We start from the raw sequence: 25,357 nt of genomic DNA on the forward strand, positions 1-25,357 counted from the left end.
TCTAAAATGGTTTTAACCAGCACGTACCACAAAGTATGAGAAATTGGCCATTCTAAGAATGTCTTTATAGCATTTATTGTTTTCACTGTTAACTGAGTTATTTCTTTCTGGCATCATTACTTGCTTTTTTTCCTTATAACGAAATAATGTTCTTGTGGGGGTGGAAGGGAGACGTGAATATATTGTAGGTATTTCTCTGTTGCTAATTCATCTTTTTCCTTAAGAAAGTATAGTCACTTTGACAATCCATTTAAAGATGTAATTTACTTATAAGGTGATTTTAGTAGTGATTAAATGGTAGCTTGTGTATAAGTGTTTTCTTGGGCAGAATAATACTCTTACATTTTACAGGAATAGAGTTGGTTTTAAATTATAAAATTTCAGTAAGATACAGAGGGTATTCCCACTTCAAATGATGAATTTTTTTACTTGCTTTTTTTTAATAGGAAAATGAGAAGAGGAGGAGGACAGAGGAAGCATACAAAAATGCCATGATAGAACTTAAGAAAAAATCCCACTTTGGAGGACCAGATTATGAGGTATAATTTTATATTTTGACTTTTTTTTCTTTTGCTTATAAAAGATTAGTAGGCTTTACAAGGCTCATTTTTAGATCTGTCCAATTTATAGGACAAGTCTTTATCTCCCCCCAAAGGATGAGAATTTTTTTAACGCACACGTGCTCTCTCTTTTTAATGAAAGAAACCTATTGAGGAAAATTTAAGTATTTTATAGGCAAACAGTTTTAAACTGGCCTACATAAATTGTGAGGTCTTATCCATAGCAGAACATGAATTTTTCTAATTGCCTTTGTGTTGTATTTGAAAATGTCTAAAACAAGCTTCTTTCCCCTCATTTGTTAAGCAATTTAAAAATCTCCCTCTCCATACACTCAGTACATTAAAATTTTATAAGCTATTTTTCTATGATATTTATTTGGAGAGAAAAAAGTATAAGAAGTCTATCTGTGTTTGTTATTAACGCTGTTGATGTTCCTGAAATGAACATTTAAAAAATAGAGTGGCAAGGAATATTATTAAGGTAAAAGTAGAATGATAAAATAGAATATATTTAAGAAAATGTAACCAGATGACTGAGAGGTACCCAGGAATCCCAAATTGTTACAGGATCCGCATTCTAAAAGGATTCAACCATCCAACACACACAATATCCACACACACAAGAACACAGCAAGCAGACTCGGTGTGAAAGAGCTTTCATCGGTATGCAATGAGAGAGAGAATTTAAATAACAGATTTCTAATAAAACTCCCTAAATTTTCCATCCCCTCATGGGCAGAAGCCCAGCCATAGAGTTTGCTGCCCAGCCCAACACAGGGCAGCTGAGGACTGAAAACTTGGCACAAGTCTAAGCACCTTCTAACAAGGTACCACACAAACCAGGTTAGGCAGGTCCCAGACAGCTGGGACAGGAGAGACCCCAAATTCAAAATGTACCATGTAAATCTACCATGAGGTCATATAATGACTGCCATTGTCTCTGCCAAAATGCTAAAATCCCAGGAGCAACCTCTCCACATGCCTCTCACCCACATGTCTCCATTCCACTTTGTATCTTCCCACCTGCCTCCCATTCAGAAAGTCTTTCATGGTATGCTGGGAATGTAGTCCAAGACAACTGATGTAAGTGGGGCCGGGCGGGGGCAGTAAAAAAAATATGACTCCATTAGCTGTACTGCAGTGTTTTGCCTCCTATCACAGAGATGCATCTGTAACAACAACAGAGGAAAAATTTTCTGATATTCTTATTCTACAAAGGGGGAAATAGAGCTACTATTGGCCAAATATTTTATGGTAAAAAAGATTTCTACTTCTAGCATGAGATTTGAGTTGTAACATTTTAAAATTATTAACCTGTCAATTCATTCCTTCTAAAATGTATAAAAACTACGCAATCAGCTATCCTCTGGAGTTTTAAAAATCTAGAATACCAAAATATAAGCTGTTACAATTTTAATTTTTATTTTGAAGCTAAATACATTGTTTTGCTATTTAAATTTAAATTTAAATTTGCTATTTAAATTTATTTGGGGGGAAACTATTGGGCTTTTTTGTCTTTTTTTGTGTGTTATAAATATATTCCCTATAGTAAGATGACAGAAAATATGAAAAAAAGCCCATGTTTTTAATTTAACAATATATAGTACACTTTATTCCTACTAGCAATATATGAGTATAATTGTATTATTTATCTTCCGTCCTGTCAACAGGTTTTTTTCAGGGAAGAACACAGTGGAGGGAGGAAGGGGCCTTGTACTTAAGTTTATGTGTTTACTGGTTTCAAATCCAAAATATTTTCTTACTAGATTTTGGTGGTGTTTCCCCCCATGATTTAGAATATATTTATGATTAGCCTCTCGTTTTTCAATTATTTTCTTTTGTAGTTTTTTTTTAAAGATTTATTTATTTATGCATATAAGAACTGGGGCACAAGCCAGAAATGTTGGGGGTGAGAGGATTCACCAGAGACAGAGTAGGGAACAGAATAGACTGACTGAAATACACTGCTGAGGGGAGCAGCGGGTGAGACAGGAGAGGTCTGCTGCTCCATGTGGGTAGCTCCCTGGCCAGCTGGAGATCGAACTCCTGCTGCAGAGGCTGCGGATAGCTTCACAGCGCTGTGCTTAACCCCTTGCACCACCAGGGAGGCCCTCTTTTGTAGGTTTTTTTTAAAGTCTTCTCATTGTTAGTTTTGCCAAATGAATGTTTTATGTAACTAACCTTCAGTCTTTTGATATACTCATCTCCACATTTGGTATCATACTTTAAAAAGCGTAAGTTTTTAATACATAATCTCCTGGCTTTTAAATATTTTAATAGTCTTTTCTAAATATGTTAATACATCTAGACTTTTTAAATTATGGTTACGTGTAGGAATCTGTATTCTTTTTTTTTTTTAATAGAGGCATGTTTTATTTATTTGTTTGTTTGTTTGTTTGTTTGTTCATACATGCACTGGGTACAGTCAGAAGCGCGGGAGGGTGAGAGAATTCACCAGAGCCAGAGCAGGGAGCAGAGCAGGCAGAAGGACTGAAGTACACTGCTGAGGGGAGCAGCGGGCGGCAGGAGAGGTCTGCGCGCCATGTGGGACCCTCCTCCGGTGGCCGGGGAGCAGCCGGGGATCGAACCGGCGCTGCCGCAGAGGCTGCGGGCAGCTTCGCAACCCATCGCTCAACCGCTGCGCCACCGGGGAGGCCCCAGGAATATGTATTCTGATGTCATATGTTAAGTAAACCACTCCTCACTCCCTTGAAATGCACTTCCCTCTAAGCAAAATGGGTTAAATGTACTTTTTCCCTTACCCAATTTTTACTGTTGTATCAGGTTCAATATACATTTGTTATATAAACTAGGACCTGTTTTTATCGATTTTTCCCTTCCTTTTGGAGTTTTTTCACCATCTATGTTTTCTTCTGTCAGTGCTATAGGGCAGGGTGAGGGGTACCACAGGACCCCCAATCCTGCCTACTCTAAATGGGTTCTGCCATCCACTGCATCAAGGCAAAACATACATCAGTGCATAAGGCTTTCAATGGAAAGGAACTTTAATACAATTAGTGTGTAATAGAAGAGAAAGAATGTTGTTTCCAAATCAAGCACCCAAAGTTACCTCATAGGTAAATGCCCAGCCAAACAGGGTTGGGCCAAAGCAGGACTGCCGAGGCACAAAAGCTTGCCACAAGTCTAAGGCCACCATCTTCTGGTGGGAACCCATAGAAAAGGGGCAGAAGGAGCCAGCCAAGTCTGGGAGGAAAAGAGCAAAATCAAAATCCATGTCAAAATAATAGAGGCTGGTCTCTCTGGTGGCAGAAGGGGTTAAATCTCAGCACGATGAAGCTGGTCCACAGCCACTGCAGCAGAGTTGGATCCCCAGCCAGGGAGCTGACCCACATGATGCAGCAGACCTCTCCTATCTTGCCCACTGCTCCCCTCAGCAGTTTATTTCAGTAGATCCACCTGTTCTGCTTCTATTCTGTCACTGGTGAATTCTCTCACCCTCTCCGCCCCCATCTCTGACATATACCCCAGCTCTTGTATGCATAAGTAAATAAAAAATAAATCTTTTTTTTTTAATTGTTTATTTATTTATACAAGCACTGGGGGTACAGTCAGAAGCGCGGGAGGGTGAGAGACTTCACCAGTGCCAGAGCAGGGAGCAGAGCAGGCAGAAGGACCGAAGCACACTGCTGAGGGGAGCAGCGGGCGGCAGGAGAGGTCTGCGCGCCATGCGGGACCCTCCTCCAGTGGCCGGGGAGCAGCTGGGGATCGAACCGGAGCTGCAGAGGCTGCGGCCAGCTTCGCAACCCAGTGCTCAACCGCTGCGCCACGGGGGAGGCCCAAAAATAAATCTTTTTTAAAAAAAAAGATAAAGCCTACCATTGTCAACCTTCCCACTGGTCTTTCACCCACACTGTTTCAAGTGTCTCTTTCCGTGTCCCCCAGCTCTCTGATAGAAATCCAAGGCCAAAAAGCAAACAGCCTCTTTACATGTCTCTCTGCGCCATGTGCCTCCTCCAGTCTTCTTCCTTCTTAATTTCTCTCTGCTTCTTCTCAGCCAGGTCTTCTTTCCTCCCTCAGTCCTTCTCTCAGTCTTTTCTGTAGATAGTTTCTCTTCCCTGCCCAGCTCCACCTTTCTTAGTGTGGGCAGGGAACCTGGAACGTCCTCTTTCCCTGGGGATTACTCTGTTGCATCAGTACTACATTGCATGGATTTTAGACACTATTTGAAAGTAAGACTTTATTTTGATTCTTATCAAACATTCATGATATTCTAATTATTGAATAAAGTTTCAATGTTTCTGTCATCTGTGGCCTCAGAAATTACTTTTTGTAAATCGTAAATCCGTTCCTTAAGATATACTATAAAGCGGGCCTCCCCGGTGGCGCAGCAGTTGAGCGCTGGGTTGCGAGGCTGCCCGCAGCCTCTGCAGCGCCAGTTCGATCCCCGGTTGCTCCCCGGCCACTGGAGGAGGGTCCCACATGGCGCGCAGACCTCTCCTGCCGCCCGCTGCTCCCCTCAGCAGTGTACTTCAGTCCTTCTGCCTTCTCTGCTCCCCGCTCTGGCTCTGGTGAATTCTCTCACCCTCTGCGCTTCTGACTATGCCCAGTGCTTGTATAAATAAATAAAAAAGAATTAAAAAAAAAAAAGATATACTATAAAGCAAGCCTGCTAGGCATGGGGGATATTGCTAGAAATCAGGCAGACGGAGGTTGTACCTTTAAGTCACATAATAGCAGACTAATTAGCAATTAAAGTAATGTATGTTATGAAGGACTTTTAACCCTGAGTGGATATTGAGTCCTGGATGGCTTCCCATAGGAAACAACTTTTTAATTGAAACCTTGAAAAAGGAGGATGCTGAGTAGATGTCATCATCTGAAGAGCCTAGAAAGAATGGTTGCTCTGGGGCTTGAGAAAAAAGATTACATTTGGAGGCCAGAAGCAGAAGAGAGCTTTTGCCACAGGGAAACTGAAAGCACTTATCGTAGAGGGTGGAGTGAGTTGAAAGGAGGGAGTGATAAGAAAGGTTCATAAGTATCTATCAGATCCTGAGGTTTCAAACAATTGGAAGTTTTCAGATTTAGAGTTTAGAAAAATTCTTGCTTCCTACAGTAAGGAAAATGGATTAAACTTGACAATTGGGACTGAGAGCTTTGGAAAACATGTCAGTATTACAGGTGAGAATTGAAGAGAGCTTAAATTCGGACAGAGCAGTAGAAATAGACCTGACAAAGTATGTATTTGGAAAGTTGAACTGAAGGGTGTGGTGCTTAATTGAGGGGGAAAGGGAGGAATTTAAGAACAGACCCAGGTTTCTGTCTTAACCAGGTTTGTATGGAAACTGGGAAACAAGTTTTAGACATGTGGCAAATGAGTGGAGACATACACCTGAGGAAATCTTTCATATTTTTAGATGTAAATATCTAACACTTAGGAAAGATGGACAAGCTGAATCAACAGATGATGATGGAGCTTTAGGAATGAGTAAGGATACTGTGGAAAGAGCAAGTGCGAAACCCCGAGGAACAACCAAATTTAAAGGATATGCACAGAAGGAAAAACCTGCACTGGAACCCAAAAAGTGCATAGTAGAGAGGGATCCCTTGGTTAGGAATCTCTTCTGAGAGTGTCATTAACATAAGAAATGCTACTAAATTAGACTAGCAAGATAAACACTATGGAGTGCCCTAAACTTTAATAATAAATAGCTCTTTTCCTTGGTAAACAGAAACTAAAAAGGATTTTTAAGGGTTTTTTTGTTGTTTTTTAATAAAGAAAAATTTATTCCAATTACTTTAATTTCCCCACAGATTTGCCATCAAAGGAAAACTGTATCAGTCTTCTTCATTTGTCTCTAACTTGTCACAGTAAAAATTTTCAATGCTTTAATTTCCAGTTAATAAAATACTGACACTCTGATGTGATTGCATAGATTAAATAAATATTAACGATAGCTTTTTGACATTAATTTTTAAAAATTTATTTTCTTACTGTTAATTTTGGACAGCATTTTATTTCTCCCCTCAGGTATAGTCCCCGAAGTTCTCCCACCACCATAGTACCTGTTGTTCATCTCCACCATACCCTGTGCTCTTCCCTCCCCTGTTTTGCCTCTCTGTCTCCCCCTCTTCTGCTTTATGTCTCATATCTATGGTCAGTTTGCAAGTTTTGTCTTTTTCCTGACCCTTTGAGGAACAGTAGAGTTTTAAAAATCTTTAGAATATATGTTGGAAGTTCAAAGTTGATTTTGGATATTTTTTATTTTCCTTACGTCATCAGAGACAGAAATGTTATTTGAATACTTTTGAAATGTTTTGAATGGAGTGTTGTTACTCTTCTTTTCCATGATCCAGCTGGTCATTTAGATGGTTATATTTACTTAATGATAATTCATCAAGGTGTGCTCTGTTCTGTGTGTTGTAGTTGCATAATACTTGGGTTTGTTTTTTAATTTGAAATAGGTTGTGAGAAAGCACTGTTGCATTAAATGAAAATTTCTCATATGCTATGCCAAATGACCAGGATCATTATATCATAATTCCTCTTACCCTTCCTCTGTGGCTCCAGGTTGTGGCAGGTGTGGGATGATGTTGCTAGATGTTTTTTAATGGAGTAGTGAAAGTTGAGGTTATCCATCTAACTGGGAAGCTTCCTGGTAGACCAGCCATCATTCATATATCTTATTTTGTTTATCTAGACATTAGGAAACCTTGAACCCAAGTATACCTTTCCATTCTGTACTTATACTGAGATATGAAGTTATTGTTCCACTTATTAGTCCACTTATTTGTTTCATCACAAGGACATAGCATGCTTTTTTTCTATTTTACTATTGCTCTTTATACTTTCATCATCTGACACAACTGAGGTTCCACTTGCATGAGAATCACTTGGAGGACTTAAACATGCATAATCCTAGCTACATTCAAGACCTACTATAAAGTTATATTTACATATGCTAGTCTGGGAACTTTTTCATATCATCCTTACATATCATGAAATATCATTACTCTTTTTTTTCTCCCAGCCATTTTAAAATAAATTTCTTGGCTCAAAGCCTTAACAGAAGTAGGCAGTGGACTGGATCTAGCTTCTGGGTTTGTGACTCACGAACCATTCTCTAGACTGTTACCCTAACACAGTATTGGTCAACCTATACTAAGTATGTATGTACTAAGTGAGTGAATTTCATTGTAATACTCATGATTCTAAATGTTACTCATGTTTGCAATAATATTACCTATTGTACTGATTAAATTATAAATGTTTGTTGAATCACTTTTCAACTGTCCCCTAGAGTCAATGGCAAGGGCATCAGTATTTTCTATTAAATAAATGCTTTTTTCCCCTGTGTGTTTGAATAGGAAGGCCCAAATAGTCTGATTAATGAAGAAGAATTCTTTGATGCTGTTGAAGCTGCTCTTGACAGACAAGATAAAATAGAAGAACAGGTATATCATTAAAATTTCTTAGTTGAACTTAATTTTAGCACTGTAGACATTCCTTAATATGTATTATTTCATATAAATAGAACTTGAAAATCATTAACCCTCATAATAACATACAAAATGAACTGTCTATATAAGTTACAAATGTAGAATTTTTATGTCATTTCCCTCATTTATCAATTTCCAAGCAATAGAAAGAAGGCCAATGATTGTTTAAAGTAATTATGCATAATTAATATGAAACTAGATGGAAATATTGTCTTTTCTCCTAGAAGAATCCAACTTTATTATTGTTCTGTTAATATCAAGCATATATATATATATATACTCTGAGTAAAGCAATCTCCCACCCACCTGGGTTCATCTAAGGCAGAACAGACAAACAAGCATTAAATTAGCAGGAGAAAAGGCCACAATTTAATAACATACATATAGAGGATTTACATAGTTGAAGTTTTTACATAGTGGAACAGACTGGGGATATGCTGCATTTAGGGTCCTGAAAAATCAAGGAACATGGCAGGGATATGTAACATGACATACAATAAGAAAGTAACCTCATTCTATTGATACTCTGAAAGTCAAGATGAGATTTTTCGATAGGATTTTTTCACTGCTAAGCCTCTCCAATAAAGTGACTGTTTACCTACTTTCTTTTCCTTTCAGGAAAAAGGGCAAAGGACTAAAATGCACCTAAGGCTTTCACTGCTTTTAAAATAATCTGCATACTTTAAGTAATGATAATAGACTTCCCCAGGCTCACAGGGTCTCCATTGACCATTTAGTTCATATCAAGGTGACACTTCTTGAAGGCTTACTCCGAACACCATTGAGAAAAGCCTGTTTGACACTGTTGGGGGAGACAACCAGACAATAGTAATTTGATGTCATGCAGGTTTTGAAGGCCTGACTAAGAGCAAAACCAAAGAAGTAATCGCTGGTCTAAGAAGGCAGTATCTAGTCAATCAGAAAAAAAGTTTGATTTGGAATATATGAAGTGTCAGTATTTGGCAAAGTTAATATCTATAGTTTCATTAATTCAAGTATTTATAGATACTATAGTGTTAGCAATTAAATGTTGGTAATTCCAGTTATATAATCCATTCTTAAACTGGGAAATGTATTCTAAAATCTTCCCATTTTAACAATTTTATTTTTTCTTAGTCACAGAGTGAGAAGGTCAGGTTGCATTGGCCTACAACTATGCCTTCTGGAGATACCTTTTCTTCTGTGGTGACGCATAGATTTGTCCAAAAGGTAAGCTGATGTCAGCATTTACTGAAGTTATATGTTGTATATTTCCTTGCTGTTGCTGGAAGAACTATATTATAGTATAACTTTTCTCCCTTTTCTTGAATTTAAGTAATAAGATTTTTGGCATTATATATTTTCTTTCAAATACACCCTTCAAAATAGTTAGAAATCACCTGAACATAGTTTCTTTATTTTTTTTATTAAGGGAGAGAGGTGTGATTGGGGTGTTCAGAGAATGGCTAGTTCAAAATAGTTAATCGCAAGCGATTAAGTTATAGTCTAGTTAGGAATTTAAGATAGGAAGCTGTATGCTTGTAGTCTCGTTTTTCTTTGTGTTAAGGAGATATTATTTGTATTATTGCAAACAGTACAGATTTAGGAGGAGCGTAACAAATAATAGGTGCACAAAATCAGTACTTGCTGCTAAGCTTGTTTCATATAGTGCTTTGTTCTCTTTTTCTCTATCTTGTGTTTGGAAGTTGGTACTGATTGCTCTGTTGTGCCTTTGTTCTGATTACTTGGTTTTTTCTTTGTCTGTCTCTGGTAGCCCTATAGTCGCTCTTCCTCCATGTCTTCCATTGATCTAGTCAGTGCCTCTGATGATGTTCACAGATTCAGCTCCCAGGTACTGTATGAATATATAGAATGGATTTTGAGTCTTTCTGCTATATTTCAGCTTGTTTTCCCAGTTCCTAGAAATCTTTTGGTTTGGTCATTTGCTTTGGTTTTGGGATTTATAAATAATAACAATAAACATTTAAATGGCCTTTCTTATATACTAAATAGTTCCTCTGTCAGACTTGCATGTGCCCTTTGTGTCTTCTATTACAAATAACTTGGAATTTGTTCATATAGGAGGTACTCCCAAAAGATTTCAAATTGTATTAAAACAAGTAGAAGGTTGCTGATTTTTAAATATCATATAATACCTGTTTCAGTAGGTTTCAGCAACTTTTAGGGACTTGGTCTACAGGATATGTCAAACATAAATAGGTTTTAATTGTCTCACTTCTAATCTAATTTTAATATGTCATAAATTATATTCAACTGGAAAATAGTATTTCTCTCATTGCCATTATGATTCTAAGCTCCTTTAAACAGGGGTGTTTTCCTTTTGTAAACTACTCTTCGATATTATAAATATATGTTCCCGTTCATGTGCTAAATCTATGGAAATTGGTTTTAGATTATTTAGCATCAGTAAGGTGTTGGGAATTTAAGATAGGAAGCTGTATGCCTGTAATCTTTTCCCTTAAAATAAAATCAAACTCATGTTTTTTATTTTTATTTATTTATTTTTTAATATTTATTTATGCATAGAAGAACTGGGGTACAGGCCAGGGGTACAGGGACAAAAGGATTCACCAGAGACAGAGTGGGAAACAGAACAGGCAGATTGACTGAAATATACTGCTGAGGGGAGCAGCGGGTGAAACAGGAGAGAGGTCTGCTGTACCATGTGGGTTAGCTCCCTGACTGGTGATTGAAGTGCTACAGTGGCTACAGATAGCTTCACAGTGCTGAGATTTAACCCTTGCGCCACCAGGGAAGCCCCTGTCATATTTTTTAGTATCAGTGTTAGTTTAAAATGATTTTTTTTTTAACTTCACTTCTTTGTATCTTTACAGTGATTGCATTTTATTAGATTGCATTATGTTATTTTAAGAATCTGGGTACTCTAATTGAAATGACAGTTTAAATTCCAGTTAGCAATATGATTTGGGATAAGTTTTCTGATTCTTCTGTACTTCACTTCTGTAATCTAGCTAGGACTGGGAGCTAGCTAGTGTGGCATGTATTAAGTGCTCATTAGGTATGAACTTTTACTCATAATATGTCTATGAACTAATCAAAATTAGCTACATCTATTTTTTTCCTATGAGAGTATTTTAATATCTTTTATACAATATCAAGCATATACTGATAAATATATATGCCTTATAATTTTTTTCTGCCAAAGTAGATAAACCCATTTACATATCTGTAACAAACTTGATATTTCTGCATTAATAATGTTAGAAAAATCTAATAAGTTAACCTCTAAAATGGCATAATGAGTGGTTCAAATGTAAGGTAGAAGGAAAGGTTAGATTTAGAGTGCTGTCATCTCTTATTTCAAAAGTGTTTATCTCCATTTTTTTCTTTTTTTTAAAAGATTTATTTATTTATGCATACAAGAGCTGGGGTACAGGCCAGAAGTGTGGGGGGGTGAGAGGATTCACCAGCGACAGAGTGGGGAACAGAACAGGCAGATTGACCAAAGTACACTGCTGAGGGGAGCAGCGGGGCGAGTCAGGAGAGATCTGCTGCACCATGTGGGTAGCTTCCTGGCCAGCTGGGATCGAACTCGTGCTGCAGTGGCTGCAGATTGCTTCATAGGTTGCATCTTAACCCCTTGCGCCACCAGAGAGGTCCATCTCCATTTTTTTCATAGTTTATTTGGTGTGAAGATGCTGTATGTGTTAGCTCATTTTTACCTCTAGGTCAAAAAAAATGAGGGACATGATACCTAAGATTATGCTTCATCTAGTTAAAACTTTAGGATACATTAAATGAGTGACCCTGCTTCCAGGATTTTGATCCAATCTTTTTTAGTGATAGCAGATGTTACTACTAACATTTCAAGGTATATCAAATTTGAGCATAATAAAATGTTAAGTTTGGGTTGTGTTTATCTTTGTTATCTAACTTAATGATCCTGATCTCTTGTTTCCTGCTTAGTTTTGATACACAAAGTCCTAAGTGAAAGCAGTAAATGGAGCAGATCATTAGTTTAGATCTGAAATGTCAGTGTGATCACAAATGCCCAAGTCACTTCCCCTACAGTAGTATTGGCTACTTTATATAATTGCAGTGAACATAAAATTCATAGAAGTGAGATTTTGCCTGTAATCATCTCTCTTCTTAACCTTAATTTTAATACCTCAAGGAATAAAGTGAGTAGAGATTCCATGTTGAAGGTTTTGCAGAGATGGTTGCTACAGCAATTGAATACTTCGTTCCTTTCTTTAACTTCATAGGAGTACAACCTTCAGTACATCTTGTTTATTTTCTCATTATATATTTTTCAAGCCCTTTTAGTCAAGGGGAGTAAATTTGAAAAAAGACTGAAAACATTTTTATACATGTTGTGATTAACTATTGAAAGGAACACAACTATCCAGAAAGAATGTTAAATCCAGCTTACTGTATGTTGTTTTCATTTACTTTACATCCTACCAGTTTATATATAGAGAATTTGGTTTCTTTTGGGCCAAATCACAAATCAAAAACAGATTCTTGTTTTTCAGACATTTGAAATAACAAATTCTGGAATAATCTCTCAAATTAAAACACAATTACTTCCATACTTTTTGACAAGAGTTAATTGGCATTCAAATTTTTTCTAACAACTTTTTTTTAATGAAATAAAATTTATCACATTCTTTCCTAAGTGATCCATTAAGAGAACTTATTTCTGGAAAGCATTTCTTTCTGCTTCTAATCTCATAATAATTATAGTATTCTTAACTCCCTGTGTGTCCCACCTAAAAAGTGCATATTCAGGGCCTCCCTGGTGGCGCAGCGGTTGAGTGCTGGGTTGCGAAGCTGCCCGCAGCCTCTGCAGCGCCAGTTCGATCCCCGGCTGCTCCCCGGCCACCGGAGGAGGGTCCCACATGGCGCGCAGACCTCTCCTGCCGCCCGCTGCTCCCCTCAGCAGTGTACTTTGGTCCTTCTGCCTGCTCTGCTCACCGCTCTGGCTCTGGTGAATTCTCTCACCCTCCCGCGCTTCTGACTGTACTCAGTGCTTGTATAAATAAATAAAAAGAAAAAAAATTAAAAGTTAAAAAAAAATAAAAAGTGCATATTCAAATCTCAAGATTTTTGAATCTTGGGATCTAAAAGAGGTAAACTTTCTCCCAATCACAATGCAACACAGAACAGTGAATCTAGCCAATGCTACTCTGGTTGTTTTATTTATGTATACTAACTGGAACTTATTTTATCCTGTTTTAGAAATCAGATCTATTTTGTATTTATTTTTGACTGAATTCCTGTATTAGTCATCCTAAGCCTCCTTACCTAAACTTCATAATTATAGAAATACATCAGTTTCTCCAGGCAGTCAGTCCCTGAGATTGTGTTTTCTAATTAAATTAAGGTGCTACAAAACTGTAGAATATCCTTTCAATCATATTTTTAAATATCTCCCTCCTTTAACCCAAAACCATTCACATTGTCTTGGGGGTTATAAATAAAGGAATAAAATGTCACGTTCATATTTATTTAAGTACAAAAATAGGTTGTGGAATCTCAGCATATATATTTTTATCAAAAACTCTTTTTGTGGTTATTGCCAACTAAGAAAACATAGCCATAGCTACTTTTGGTAACAAAAAATGCATTCTAATATCTAGAAAACTGAATATAGCAGAAATACTTCTCACTATAACACTGATAATCTCCTTTTTGTAGAATACTTATTTTCCCAGGGCTAGTAGTTTTAAGTTTCTACCCCCAAACTATTCAAGTATTCATTTAATTTTTTTTTTTCAAAATATGTATAAACTCGGTTCTTATTCTCTATTCCTAGTGAACAGTAGACTTTATGTAAACTAAGTAGTTAAGCTTAGGGATAAAATTTTTTAACCCTTTGCACTCCGCTGTCCCCTCTCAGGGGACATCGGAATTCTAGCATATCACTCAGATGTCCCCTCTCAGGGGACATTGCAATTTATTAGTGATTACGGGGAATTGAGGTTATTTCAACACAACTTTTTGAGACATGCATGTTTCCCTGAAGTTTTATCTTGAAATGGCACAAGAAATTAAATCAAAATATCGTAAAATGGTTCGGAGTGCAAAGGGTTAATTGAAGTATAATTTCATATTTTCTAACTCTTGGCTGCCCTCTCTAATGTAACATAAATTATGCAAAAAAAAGGATAGAAAATGAAACTTAGAAAAAGTGTCTATGTGTAGATGGTAAAGAAGTCACCTTATTTTTTTCCAGAGTATGTTTTTTTTGGTCATTTGATACACCTTAGGCCAGTGATGTATTATACTTCCCCACATTTGTCCCTTCTGTCATTAACCTGTATATTATTCTATCTGGAATGTGGACTAAACTCTTCAACGCTTACATAAAACCTACTAACTTTTGTGCATTTGGCTGCTCAACTTTCTAAGAACATCATTTCTGAACTGAAATAAGCTGAATATCATTCTGTTTTAGAGGTTATGCCATAGCCATTAATTGGATGTGGTTTCTTATGATTTTATTTTTTTTTTCAAGGTTGAAGAGATGGTGCAAAACCACATGACTTATTCATTACAGGATGTAGGTGGAGATGCCAACTGGCAGTTGGTTGTAGAAGAAGGAGAAATGAAGGTAATTCTCAATGAAATGTTATAGGTTGCTAATTTTACCTCTGTTACAGTCATACCATCATTACTATTGTACGTATAAGGAGAGCATTTAAAAGTTACTCTAACAAAAGTTATTACATTATGATCAAAGAAGTACCAAGTACTGAGAAATAAAATGTCCTTTTGCTTCCCTGATTTAGTAGCTCTTACATAATTTGTGATCATAGTATAAATATATGCAACAAGCTACCTATTTTGCCTAAACCATGGAAAAAAATTAAAATTTGAGGGTTAGATATGAACAGATCAGAGTTAACTGTTGGTACTCTGTTTGGATATTTTTCTCTTTTTATTTTAATATACTAAATGTTATTCCAAGATGTCACTTTGTTTCCCTCTTTGATCTATACCTCACTTCTTGTCTTTTCTCTCACTGTCCCTTTTTTTGATATTTGGACAGTAATTAATCTTGCTCACACGCCTAAATTCAAGAGACAGAAAATAGGAGCAAAAAGTGAAATATTGGGCCTCCCCAGTGGCACAGTGGTTGAGCGCTGGGTTGCGAAGCTGCCCGCAGCCTCTGCAGCGCCGGGGGGGCGAGGGTCCCACATGGCACGCAGACCTCTCCTGCCGCCCACTGCTCCCCTCAGCAGTGTATTTCGTCATTCTGCCTGTTCTGCTCTCCACTCTGGCTCTGGTGAATTCTCTCACCCTCCCGTGCTTCTGACTGTACCCAGTGCTTGTATAAATAAATAAATAAATCTTTAAAAAAAAAAAAAGAGTGAAATAATCAGAGATGGATTGAAAAGCAGCAGCAGCACTGAATTTTAGATTACCTCATGCCCAAGGCACTATGTTAAGATGTTTAATAAAACTGACTCCTAGCTGAAACTTTAATTGGGGAGAGAGGATACTGACTTCTAAAAGATAGTATTACTTGGATCCATCCGAAAATGTATTGAATTAAGGCTACATATGAGCAGTAGAGATTAGAAAAGAAGATCTGTGATTTGAATCAATGAGATTATTTCACACTGAGTAGAAGCATTTAAACTATGTGTGAAATGGAAATAGGTTGTACCAAATGTGAGGTAAAGACAGTTTAGACAAGAAATACAATGTGAGCAAAATTATGAAAGCAAATTTCTTATTTAGGTGTTTATACACTGTGTTGACCAGAATTATTTTAGCAAGTGTGATACAATATTGGATGTTAGAATTTTCTCTCCTAAATAGGGAACAAATATGATAGAGAATATAGGCAAATGAGATACCAAAATGTTAGTTATAATTCTCATAAGCTGTTTGGACAACATGGCTTTAGATCAGCTGCTGTAAGATCTTACTGATACGTTACCCCAGAAGTAAACATAATACCTTTGTCATAGCTGGATGATCTCACTTCCCCATAAAAAGGAGGCCCAAAAGCAGACCATGAAACATGCTGTCTGCAGAAGGGGTTGCCAGTCTGCCTAGTTGTCTTCTGTACTCACTATTTGATAAGTTACTATTACCCTCCTACGAAAGAGGTAGTGAAGGGGTGAAGAGAAACCAAGAGTGATAGTCTGTCTGAAGTCCCTTGACATGAAATAAGAGAATAAGTGAGAGACAGAAATTGGGAGTGGACTGTGAAATGTATAAAATAGCCCATTAAAGAAAATGGTCTGTGTGCCATAGCAGTACATTAATCACTGTGTGCAAAATAACATTGTAGGAAGATGCTGATAGTGTAAATGACCATACCTGGTCTTTCTCTTTTTCTCTCGCACCCAGAAAACCAAACTCTGAGTCAGGAAAAACATCTTCACACAGTGGAGTTTATTCAAGATTGCCATCAAGGGAGTAGGTGGGCTAGGTACTCCAAAACAGCCAGCTTCCTGAATGGCAGATGTACTGGAATTGTATATGGTGCAAAGGAATGTGAAGGAAGTGCAGGGCTTCACATTTCCAGATCCAAGGAGGTGTTTGGCAGTCTAGGTGACATAAGTCAAGGTGTTTGACTTTACTAGCAGGATGTTTTCTCAGCAGTCAGCAGGTATTTGTTCCTGATATCACTGTCAACCTCAGTGGGACACAGAGAGTTTTATTAGGGATGTAACACAATTTTCCAAGTTCCCAGGAATGTGGGTGGAGCTATTTAGCAGTTAATCATGAGCAAGGGGGTAGAGGGAAGAAAGGGTGTTAGAGTTTAATTCCTCTTGCTCCTAATTTATAGTTTAGAGAAGGGATTTTTTTGTTGTAAAATGGAGGGATCAACTATAATTTGGAAGAAGCTGAAGACCACTTAAGAGAGTCAGTTGTATTGATAGCCTGCCTAAAAGAAGTAACCAGTAGTTAAAAAAAAAAATTAAAGTGTTGAATGTCATTTGAAGATTAGTGGTAAGCTTAATTGCTATTATGTAAAGTGTGAGGGAAGGAATCAAATGAGTTTCCAGTTTGGGTGATTGGGAAAATAGGAGTCCAATAATATGCAGGCAATAGTATGAATAAATATGCATGTTGGAGAGAGTAGTTGGCAAGAGAGAGATAGTCAAAAGAGAAACTATATGTAAAATGCCAATGGTGTCTGGCCCTATAAATGGAGAGTTGGTTCTCCCTATGATAACATGTTTATTCATTTTTCAAAAGAATTTATTGTAGGGCCTCCCTGGTGGTGCAAGGGATTAATTCTCAACACTGTAAAGCTATCAGCTGCTACTGCAGTACAAGTTCTTCGATCCCAGGCCAGGGAGCTAACCCACATGGTGCAGCCAGATCTCTTCTGTCTCGCCTGCTGTTCCCCTCAGTAGTATAATTTCACTGCCTGTTCAGCTCCCCACTCCATATCTGATGAATCCTCTTTTTTTTTTTTTTTAAGATTTTTTTTTTTTTTTAATAGAGGCATGTTTTTCTTTATTTGTTTGCTTATTTGTTTGTTTTGTTTATACATGCACTGGGCACGGTCAGAAGCGCGGGAGGGTGAGAGAACTCACCAGAGCCAGAGTGGGGAGCAGAACAGGCAGACTGATGAAGTACACTGCTGAGGGGAGCAGCGGGCGGCAGGAGAGGTCTGCGCGCCATGTGGGACCCTCCTCCAGTGGCCGGGGAGCAGCCGGGGATTGAACCGGCGCCGCAGAGGCCACGGGCAGCTTCACAACCCAGCGCTCTACCGCTGCGCCACCGGGGAGGCCCTGATGAATCCTCTTAACCTCCCACCCCCTACAGCCCCCCACTCCCACCTCTGGCCTACACCCCAGCCTTTGTATGCATAAATAAATCAAATAAATCTTTTTTAAAAAGAATTTATTGGGCCTCCCCTGGTGGCGCAGGCGGTTGAGCGCCACGCTGTGAAGCTGTCCACAGTCTCTGCAGCACTGGTTCAATCCTGGCCCCGGCCAGCCGGTGAGGGTCCCACATGGCACGACAGACCTCTCCTGTTGCACCCGCTGCTCCCCTCAGCAGTGGATTTCATCAGTCTGCCTGTTCTGTTCCCCGCTTTGTCTCTGGTGAATCCTCTCACCCTTCCGCGCATCTGGCCTGTACCCTGGTTCTTGTATAAAATAAATAAATCTTTAAAAAAAAAAAAAAGAATTCATTGTAGCACTCTCTAAAGTAACAAATTTTGAAATGATTTTACTCAGCATTTTAAGTATATACAACTTCAGTTATTAATGCAAAACAGTATAGTTTTTTATGTCATTTTAGCTTTAGATTCAACAAATAATTGTCAGCTGTGATTCATTTACTGTCCTAGATGCTAGAGATACAGCATTAAACAAAGCTGCCTTTAATCTTTCAGGAGATTACATTCTAACCAGTTTATTTGGCCTACTTAGACATGTTGAACAGCATTTGAGAATGTTCAGTAAACTATGCCTAATTTTTTTTTAAAGATTTTATTTATTTATGCACACAGGAGCTGGGGCACAGGCCAGAGATGCAGGGGTTGAGAGGATCCACCAGAGACAGAGTGGGGAACAGAACAGGCAGATTGACTGAAATACACTTCTGAGGGCAGCAGCGGGTGAGACAGGAGAGGTCTGCCTCGCCTTGCAGGTTTCTCCCTGGCCAGCTGGGGATCAAACTCGTGCTGCAGAGGCTGCGGATTGCTTCATAGTGCAGTGCTTTACCACTTGCGCCGCCGGGGAGGCCCAAATTATGCCTACTTTAAATTGATTAATTTTTTAGCAACTCACAGTAATCATTCATCATATATGCATGTTCTTCATGGTTGAAATTACCTGTTTTGTAGTTTTAAGTATGTTTTATGAGTTGTTTATGTTAATAGTGACATTTTAATTTTTCTTTCAGCAGAATATTTATGTCTGATAGATTTTCGTAAGTGAAATTCTAAAAAAGCAGCTAAATTTAACATACTTTTTTATTTGTACTTTAGGAATTTGATTTTTTTATTTTTTAAACAGGTTTTAAAATATATCCTTTTTTAGGTCTATAGAAGAGAGGTAGAAGAAAATGGGATTGTTTTGGATCCTTTGAAAGCTACTCATGCAGTTAAAGGCGTTACAGGACACGAGGTCTGCAATTACTTCTGGAATGTTGATGTTCGCAATGATTGGGAAAGTAAGCTGCTGTTATTTGTTTTAATACCATTATTTTAAGTTTAAAATCAAACTCAATCTGTTTTTCTGCATAAGTATAGAAAATATAGTCTTCAGTCACTATAGAAAATAACAGGAGAATAGCATAGGAAACATAATATCTTACCTTTAAATAGAGCTTTTCATGATACAGAATGCCTCTTAGTTTTCTGTGCTGCAGTCATCCTGGTAGATAAGAAAAATTCAAGTAAATCAAGGGACTTATCAATACACACATAGCACCTTAGTGGAAAAGCCAGGAATAAAATTAAAGGTTTCTATTTTATTATGTACTCTTTTCCTAAATTATTTTGTTTCCATGGTAAATCCTCAGTGAATCCTACCCCTGCTTTGATTTGTTTTGAGTTATTCTTAAGGTGTGTGTGTGCGTGTGTGTGTGTATGCATGCACTCCCTTTATGTACCAAATTTCATAAAAACTGGTATTTCCTGAACATCAAAGGATGTTTACCAATGATAGTTTGATACTCTTTTTCATAAATATAATCATCAAAGATAGAACAGATTATTCAGCTTCAATAAATTAGGGATGTTAGGGAATAGTCATAGTATTCAAAATCTGTATCTGAGTAATACTGTGGTGATTATAATTACTCTTTTTTGATGAGGAAGGAAGATATTTGGGCCAAAAAAAATGAAACTTCCAAATGATCAGGTCTCACAGCTATCTGTCTAAAGATTTAATGCTAAGTTATTAGCTACCTCTTATTTACACTTAACCTAGATAGGACAAGCTCTTGTTCATTTTGCTATAACTTTCAAAAGTGAATTAATGGCATTCTAGGAAAAGGTAGTATATCTTTTTGACTACTAATAATTTTCTCTTCATTTCAGCAACTATAGAGAACTTCCATGTGGTGGAGACATTAGCTGATAATGCAATTATCATTCATCAAACACATAAGGTAAAGAAAATAATGAAATCCATTTATATATTTTGCTAGCTTCTAGTCTCTGTAGGATTAGATAGGTAATAGCTACCAAATATGAAAGTGAATCATAGTTTCCTCTGACAGCAATAGGGGGATGGAAAATATGGTATTCTATGTCAAGAGTTGTAAGATATAAAGGTGATCTAAGTGGTTTGTCTGAAAGCAAGGGAAATTGCAGAGCATGACTATTAAGAGGGTCATAAATCAGAGGACACAGAAACCTTGTCATTTAATATTTCTCTTACCTTTTTCTGCTCTGTTTCCTTTCAGAAAATTGCCAGATAATATATTGTATATAGAATAATAAAAATAGTTACTGTTTTGGAGAGGTCCACCAAAAGCCATAGTGTACATGCGAAATTTTAGAATTCTAGAATTATGAAAGACATATAATGATTCAGTAGGTACTTAATTTTTCCATATCAGTGGGTACCTCATTTTTCTCTTTAAGTTATTTTTAAATTGAGTTGAATATATGAAAATATTTGAGGATTGGGCTATTTCTTGAGTGCTGCCTTATCATTTGAGGCATCTTATATCTAATGACTGAACTCAACTTCATTTTATATGACAGCTGCTCAAGGAACCTGTAACATTGAAGATTCTATTTCATCAATATAGTGGGAGGGTTAATTTAAGTAAAATCTAAAATTTAGTCAATGTTAAAATATCAATTGTCTTGTGATTTGGATTGAGTATAGATGACACCAATAACAGAATCAGAAGTCTCTTATGATCTGGGAATACATGCTTAATGGAAAACAATCCGCTGAATGTATTTCTAATTAATAATAGATGGAGGGTAGGTTGTATTAGGTTTATTTCTTTAAAAAAAAAAATATATTTATACAAGAACTGTGGTACAGGCCAGAGGCACGGGAAGGTGAGAGAATTTACCAGAGACAGAGCAGGGAACAGAACAAGCAGATGGACCAAAGATACTACTGAGGGAAGCAGTGGGCGAGTCAGGAGAGGTCTGCTGCGCCATGTGGGTTTCTCCCTGGCCGGCCGGGTATCGAACCAGCGGTACGGAGGCTACGGACAGCTTCACAGCGTGGCGCTCAACCTGCTGTGCCACTGGGGAGGCCCAGGTTTATTTCCTTTTTTTTTTTTTTTTTTTAAGATTTATTTATTTATTTATACAAGCACTGTGTACAGTCAGAAGTGCAGGAGGGTGAGAGAATTCACTAGAGCCAGAGCGGGGAACAGAACAGGCAGACTGAGAAATACACTGCTGAGGGGAGCAGCAGGCGGCAGGAGAGGTCTGCACGCCATGTGGGACCCTCGCCCGGCGGGTGGGGATTGAACCGGCGCTACAGAGGCTGCAGGCAGCTTCGCAGCCCAGCTCTCAACCGCCACGCCACCAGGGGAGGCCCCAGGTTTATTTCTTAAAAAATAAAAACTGACATTTATTAAAATGCATTTTGTATGTTAAAAAAGTTATGTAGAAATATTACCACCAAAAAAAAATAGCAGGCCATATTATTCCTTTGAAGGTATTATTCCACGAATATTCCACAAAATTCAGTGTTTGTAATTAATGATGTATATTCTCCGATGCTTTCCATTTAGAATATGACAGATTTCATCTTCAACTAAGACAATTTTGATTGTATATCTGTTTCGCTGTTAAGGACTCTATTATGAATAGACAGTAGTTCAAATTTTCAAAAGATTTTTACTTCCACAGAGGGTATGGCCTGCTTCTCAGCGAGATGTATTATATCTTTCTGCCATTCGAAAGATACCAGCCTTGACTGAAAATGACCCTGAAACTTGGATAGTTTGTAATTTTTCTGTGGATCATGACAGTGCTCCTGTAAGTACACTCTATAAATCATATACAGTTGTACATTAAAGCTAAATGTATAATGTAGACCAAAAGTGATAAATTCATACCACACATATATACATACTTGATTTGATAGTGCTTTTTAGATTTTGTTTTATAATGAAATGCCTTCATGGAACTGTATAGCCCTTGCATTAGCTGAGAGCAGTGATCATGGCTGTGAGCATCCCAGTAGAACTGTTGTCTTTTCTTCTTGAGTTAGGTGAGACAGAGCATGGGTAGTACATATAGGCTACTTCCCTCACTTACGTTTTTACTCAAGTCATGATCAACTGCTGGCAAAATCTCGATGGTTTTTACCTTGATCTAACTCCATTTACTAATTACGAAGAGAGAAAATAATTCCTGGTGTCATGTCAGCTTGGTATGTGTTATTTATTGGTACTTCATATAAAATTTATTGGCAATTTTGATGAGTTATGGTTTTGGTTAACCTGATACAGAGTTAGACCAGTAGAGATTACAAAATAGTGGGTATCTTTTACAGTGGTGGTTTTTGATTTTTTTTTGGCAGTTAAACAATCGATGCGTCCGTGCCAAAATTAACATTGCTATGATTTGTCAAACATTGGTAAGCCCACCAGAGGGAAACCAGGAGATTAGCAGGGACAACATTCTGTGCAAGATTACGTATGTAGCTAATGGTATGTATTGGTTTGTTTTTGCTACTTGGTAATATGAATATTCTTATAATGATCTGCATGATAACTGACAGTTTTGATAAATGCCTTTTTAGATTTTATCATTTAGATTAGTAATTTCAGATTTGGAGACATATATAGCAAAATTATCAGAAAACTTTCAAACATTCCTAAATTTCACGCCAGACCCATTGTAAAATTTAAGCAGAAGCTAGATCAGCGAAATTTAAAATTTCATCTCTAGATCATTATCATATATACTTGGCTTTAAAAAATGTTTTATTAGATATTTCTTAATTTTATATATATTTAATTTTACATATATAATTACTTGTATATAATTAGGAATATAAACAAGTGGGAAAAGAAATTAAACATTTTTTCCTTGTTTTCCATTTTCTGAATTATTACTCCACTAGTCCTTACTGTTTATTTCACAATGGCCTGCTGCTAGACAGCCTATTCACTGTTTACCACTTACTATGATGTCTTAACTACACCTGCAGTAGTTATTGTAGTCTCTTTAGTCAAATACCCAAACTTTCTTCACTACGCAGGACCACCATAGCTGCTAGTATGTAAAAAAAAAATTTTGCCTAAGTAATTTACTGTTTGGGTAGAATTTCATGAATAAATTTTCCATAAGTAACCTAAAGTGTTGCTACACTTAATATTTGCACATAATTTAGAACCAATAACATTTTAGAAAGGTAATAAATGCTTTCTTATTTACTATCTATTTCTGTTTACTGATTAGTATTAAGGAGTTAATGGTGAAGAATTTAAGAGATGCTAATTGTTCCAGTGTAAGGAATTTTTTAAAAGCAAAGAAAGTAAGTGTTATGTGTATTTGGAAAAATTGTATCTTAACAGGTTCTAATTTTCTTTATCTCACAGTAAACCCTGGAGGATGGGCACCGGCTTCAGTGTTAAGGGCAGTGGCAAAGCGGGAATATCCAAAGTTTCTAAAACGTTTTACTTCTTACGTCCAAGAAAAAACTGCAGGAAAATCTATATTGTTCTAGTATTGACAGGTACTAGAAAATATGTGTTACCCTTTTTGTAAGCTTTATTTGACTAGTATGACTACAGATATTAAATTTTCAGTTAATTGTCAAAAGTAGTTTCTGTGTTTTATGCTGTTCACAGTTACAGTTTTTATAGCTTTTAAAATTTTTTTTTCATTCCTTTATGTGTTTATATGAGATAGTAGCTTTTTTTGGATAATACCTCTTTTTAATTTAAAAAAGTTTCAACTGGCACAGGTGTCTTGCTGGCCTGTGACTATGCAGGCCTCTCTTGTAACAAACCTATCCCTTTCAGGGGCAGTTCTTTCTGCCTCCTTGTGTCCGTGCAAGTATTCCTTACTTTTCGCTTCTTTTTCATAATAAATCTGCCCTTTTGAATAATAATAAATGTATGCATGAATGAATAAAAATAAATTTCAACATTATAAAACTACAAAAGTATAGAATTTCATAAGTACAAAATCCCCTTATATTTTTCCCTTTCCAGAAATGGCTGTTAACTTACCACGTAGTCTTCTAGTGTGTGTGTGTGTGTGTGTGTGTGTGTGTGTGTGTGTGTGTGTGTGTGTGTAGACGATTTATTTTTGATCGCTGTTTTAAAAAAATATTCTAATACGTTTTTTCTACTTAACAATATATCTTGATTATACATCTCCTATCTTTTACATCAAAATACAAGATGTATAAAGCTGTCTTTTTAAAAAAATATTTGTTAGAGGAATGTGAGACTTTGTCAGCCAGTCCCACGGTAATGTCTGGATTAGTTGTATATTTTTACTGTCAGAGCTTCCCCAAACATCTGTACTCATGGAGTTGGAATCTTCAATTTTTTTTAAAATAAGTGCTATGTTAACATACTTCATAAATCAAAATTATGAAAATATATATGATGAAATTTGGGGCCTCCCTGGTGGCACAGGAGTTCAGCCTTAGCACTATCATGCTAAAACCACTGCAGCCTGAATTTGATCACCAGCCAGGGAGCTGACCTATATATGGTGCAGAGAACCTCTCCTGCCCGCTGCTCCCCTCAGTAGTGTATTTCAGTAATTCCACGTGTTCTGCTCCCCACTCTGTCTCTGGTATACCCTCTCACCCCCTACACCTCTGTCCTACAGCCCAGTACTTCTATGCATAAATAAATAAAATCTTTAAAAGGAAAAGAAAGAAGAAGAAAGTATCCCCTGCTACTTGGCCACCAGGTTTTACCTCCCCTTCCCTCTCCCTCTCTGTTCCCCTACCCACACACATGTGTGTAACTGCTGTTAATTGTTTCTTGTGTATTTTTCCATTTTTTTTAATATCTGAACAAATACAAATGTAATCCTCCACATACACTTTTTTGTTGTTGAAGAAAAGATAGCATGCTGTACACACTGTCCTGCATCTTGTTTTTGCACATCTTGAAGGTCTTTCCATCAGTGTACAGAGTCCTCATTTTCTTATAGTTTATGTATAAACTATGTATCTTGTATGGATATACACAACTTATCTAGCCAGTTCTCAGCTGGTATGTAGTAAAGTTGTTTCCAATTTTTGCTGGAACAGTGTTGCAACTATAATCATATGTCATTTTGTATTTGCAAGTTTATCTGTAGGGTAGATTACTAGATGTGACTTTTCTGAGGGGATTTGTAATTAATGCATTCTGTGGAGTTTGCGTTAGTCACCTCTTCAGCAGTAATGCATTTGATTGTTTGCCTGTACCCTTTCACACAGTGTGTGAAATAAAAC

General features: G+C 37.1%; 1 protein-coding gene across 1 annotated transcript in view; it reads left to right on the plus strand.

Annotated features, from left to right (window-relative positions):
- CERT1 (ceramide transporter 1) overlaps positions 1 to 23,620 on the plus strand; it is a gene marked incomplete at both ends in the record, with an annotated part of 85,868 nt that extends 62,248 nt beyond the window's left edge. The window contains 10 exon segments of the mRNA XM_084233717.1: positions 447 to 539; positions 7,887 to 7,973; positions 9,135 to 9,227; positions 9,772 to 9,849; positions 14,500 to 14,595; positions 19,001 to 19,133; positions 20,005 to 20,075; positions 21,793 to 21,921; positions 22,469 to 22,598; positions 23,493 to 23,620. Of these exon segments, the coding sequence (XP_084089843.1) occupies positions 447 to 539; positions 7,887 to 7,973; positions 9,135 to 9,227; positions 9,772 to 9,849; positions 14,500 to 14,595; positions 19,001 to 19,133; positions 20,005 to 20,075; positions 21,793 to 21,921; positions 22,469 to 22,598; positions 23,493 to 23,620 (1,038 nt within the window).
- Between the last annotated feature and the right edge of the window lie 1,737 nt (positions 23,621 to 25,357).

Source organism: Talpa europaea (genome assembly GCF_964194135.1).
Source record: "Talpa europaea genome assembly, chromosome: 5".
NCBI lineage: Eukaryota > Metazoa > Chordata > Mammalia > Eulipotyphla > Talpidae > Talpa > Talpa europaea.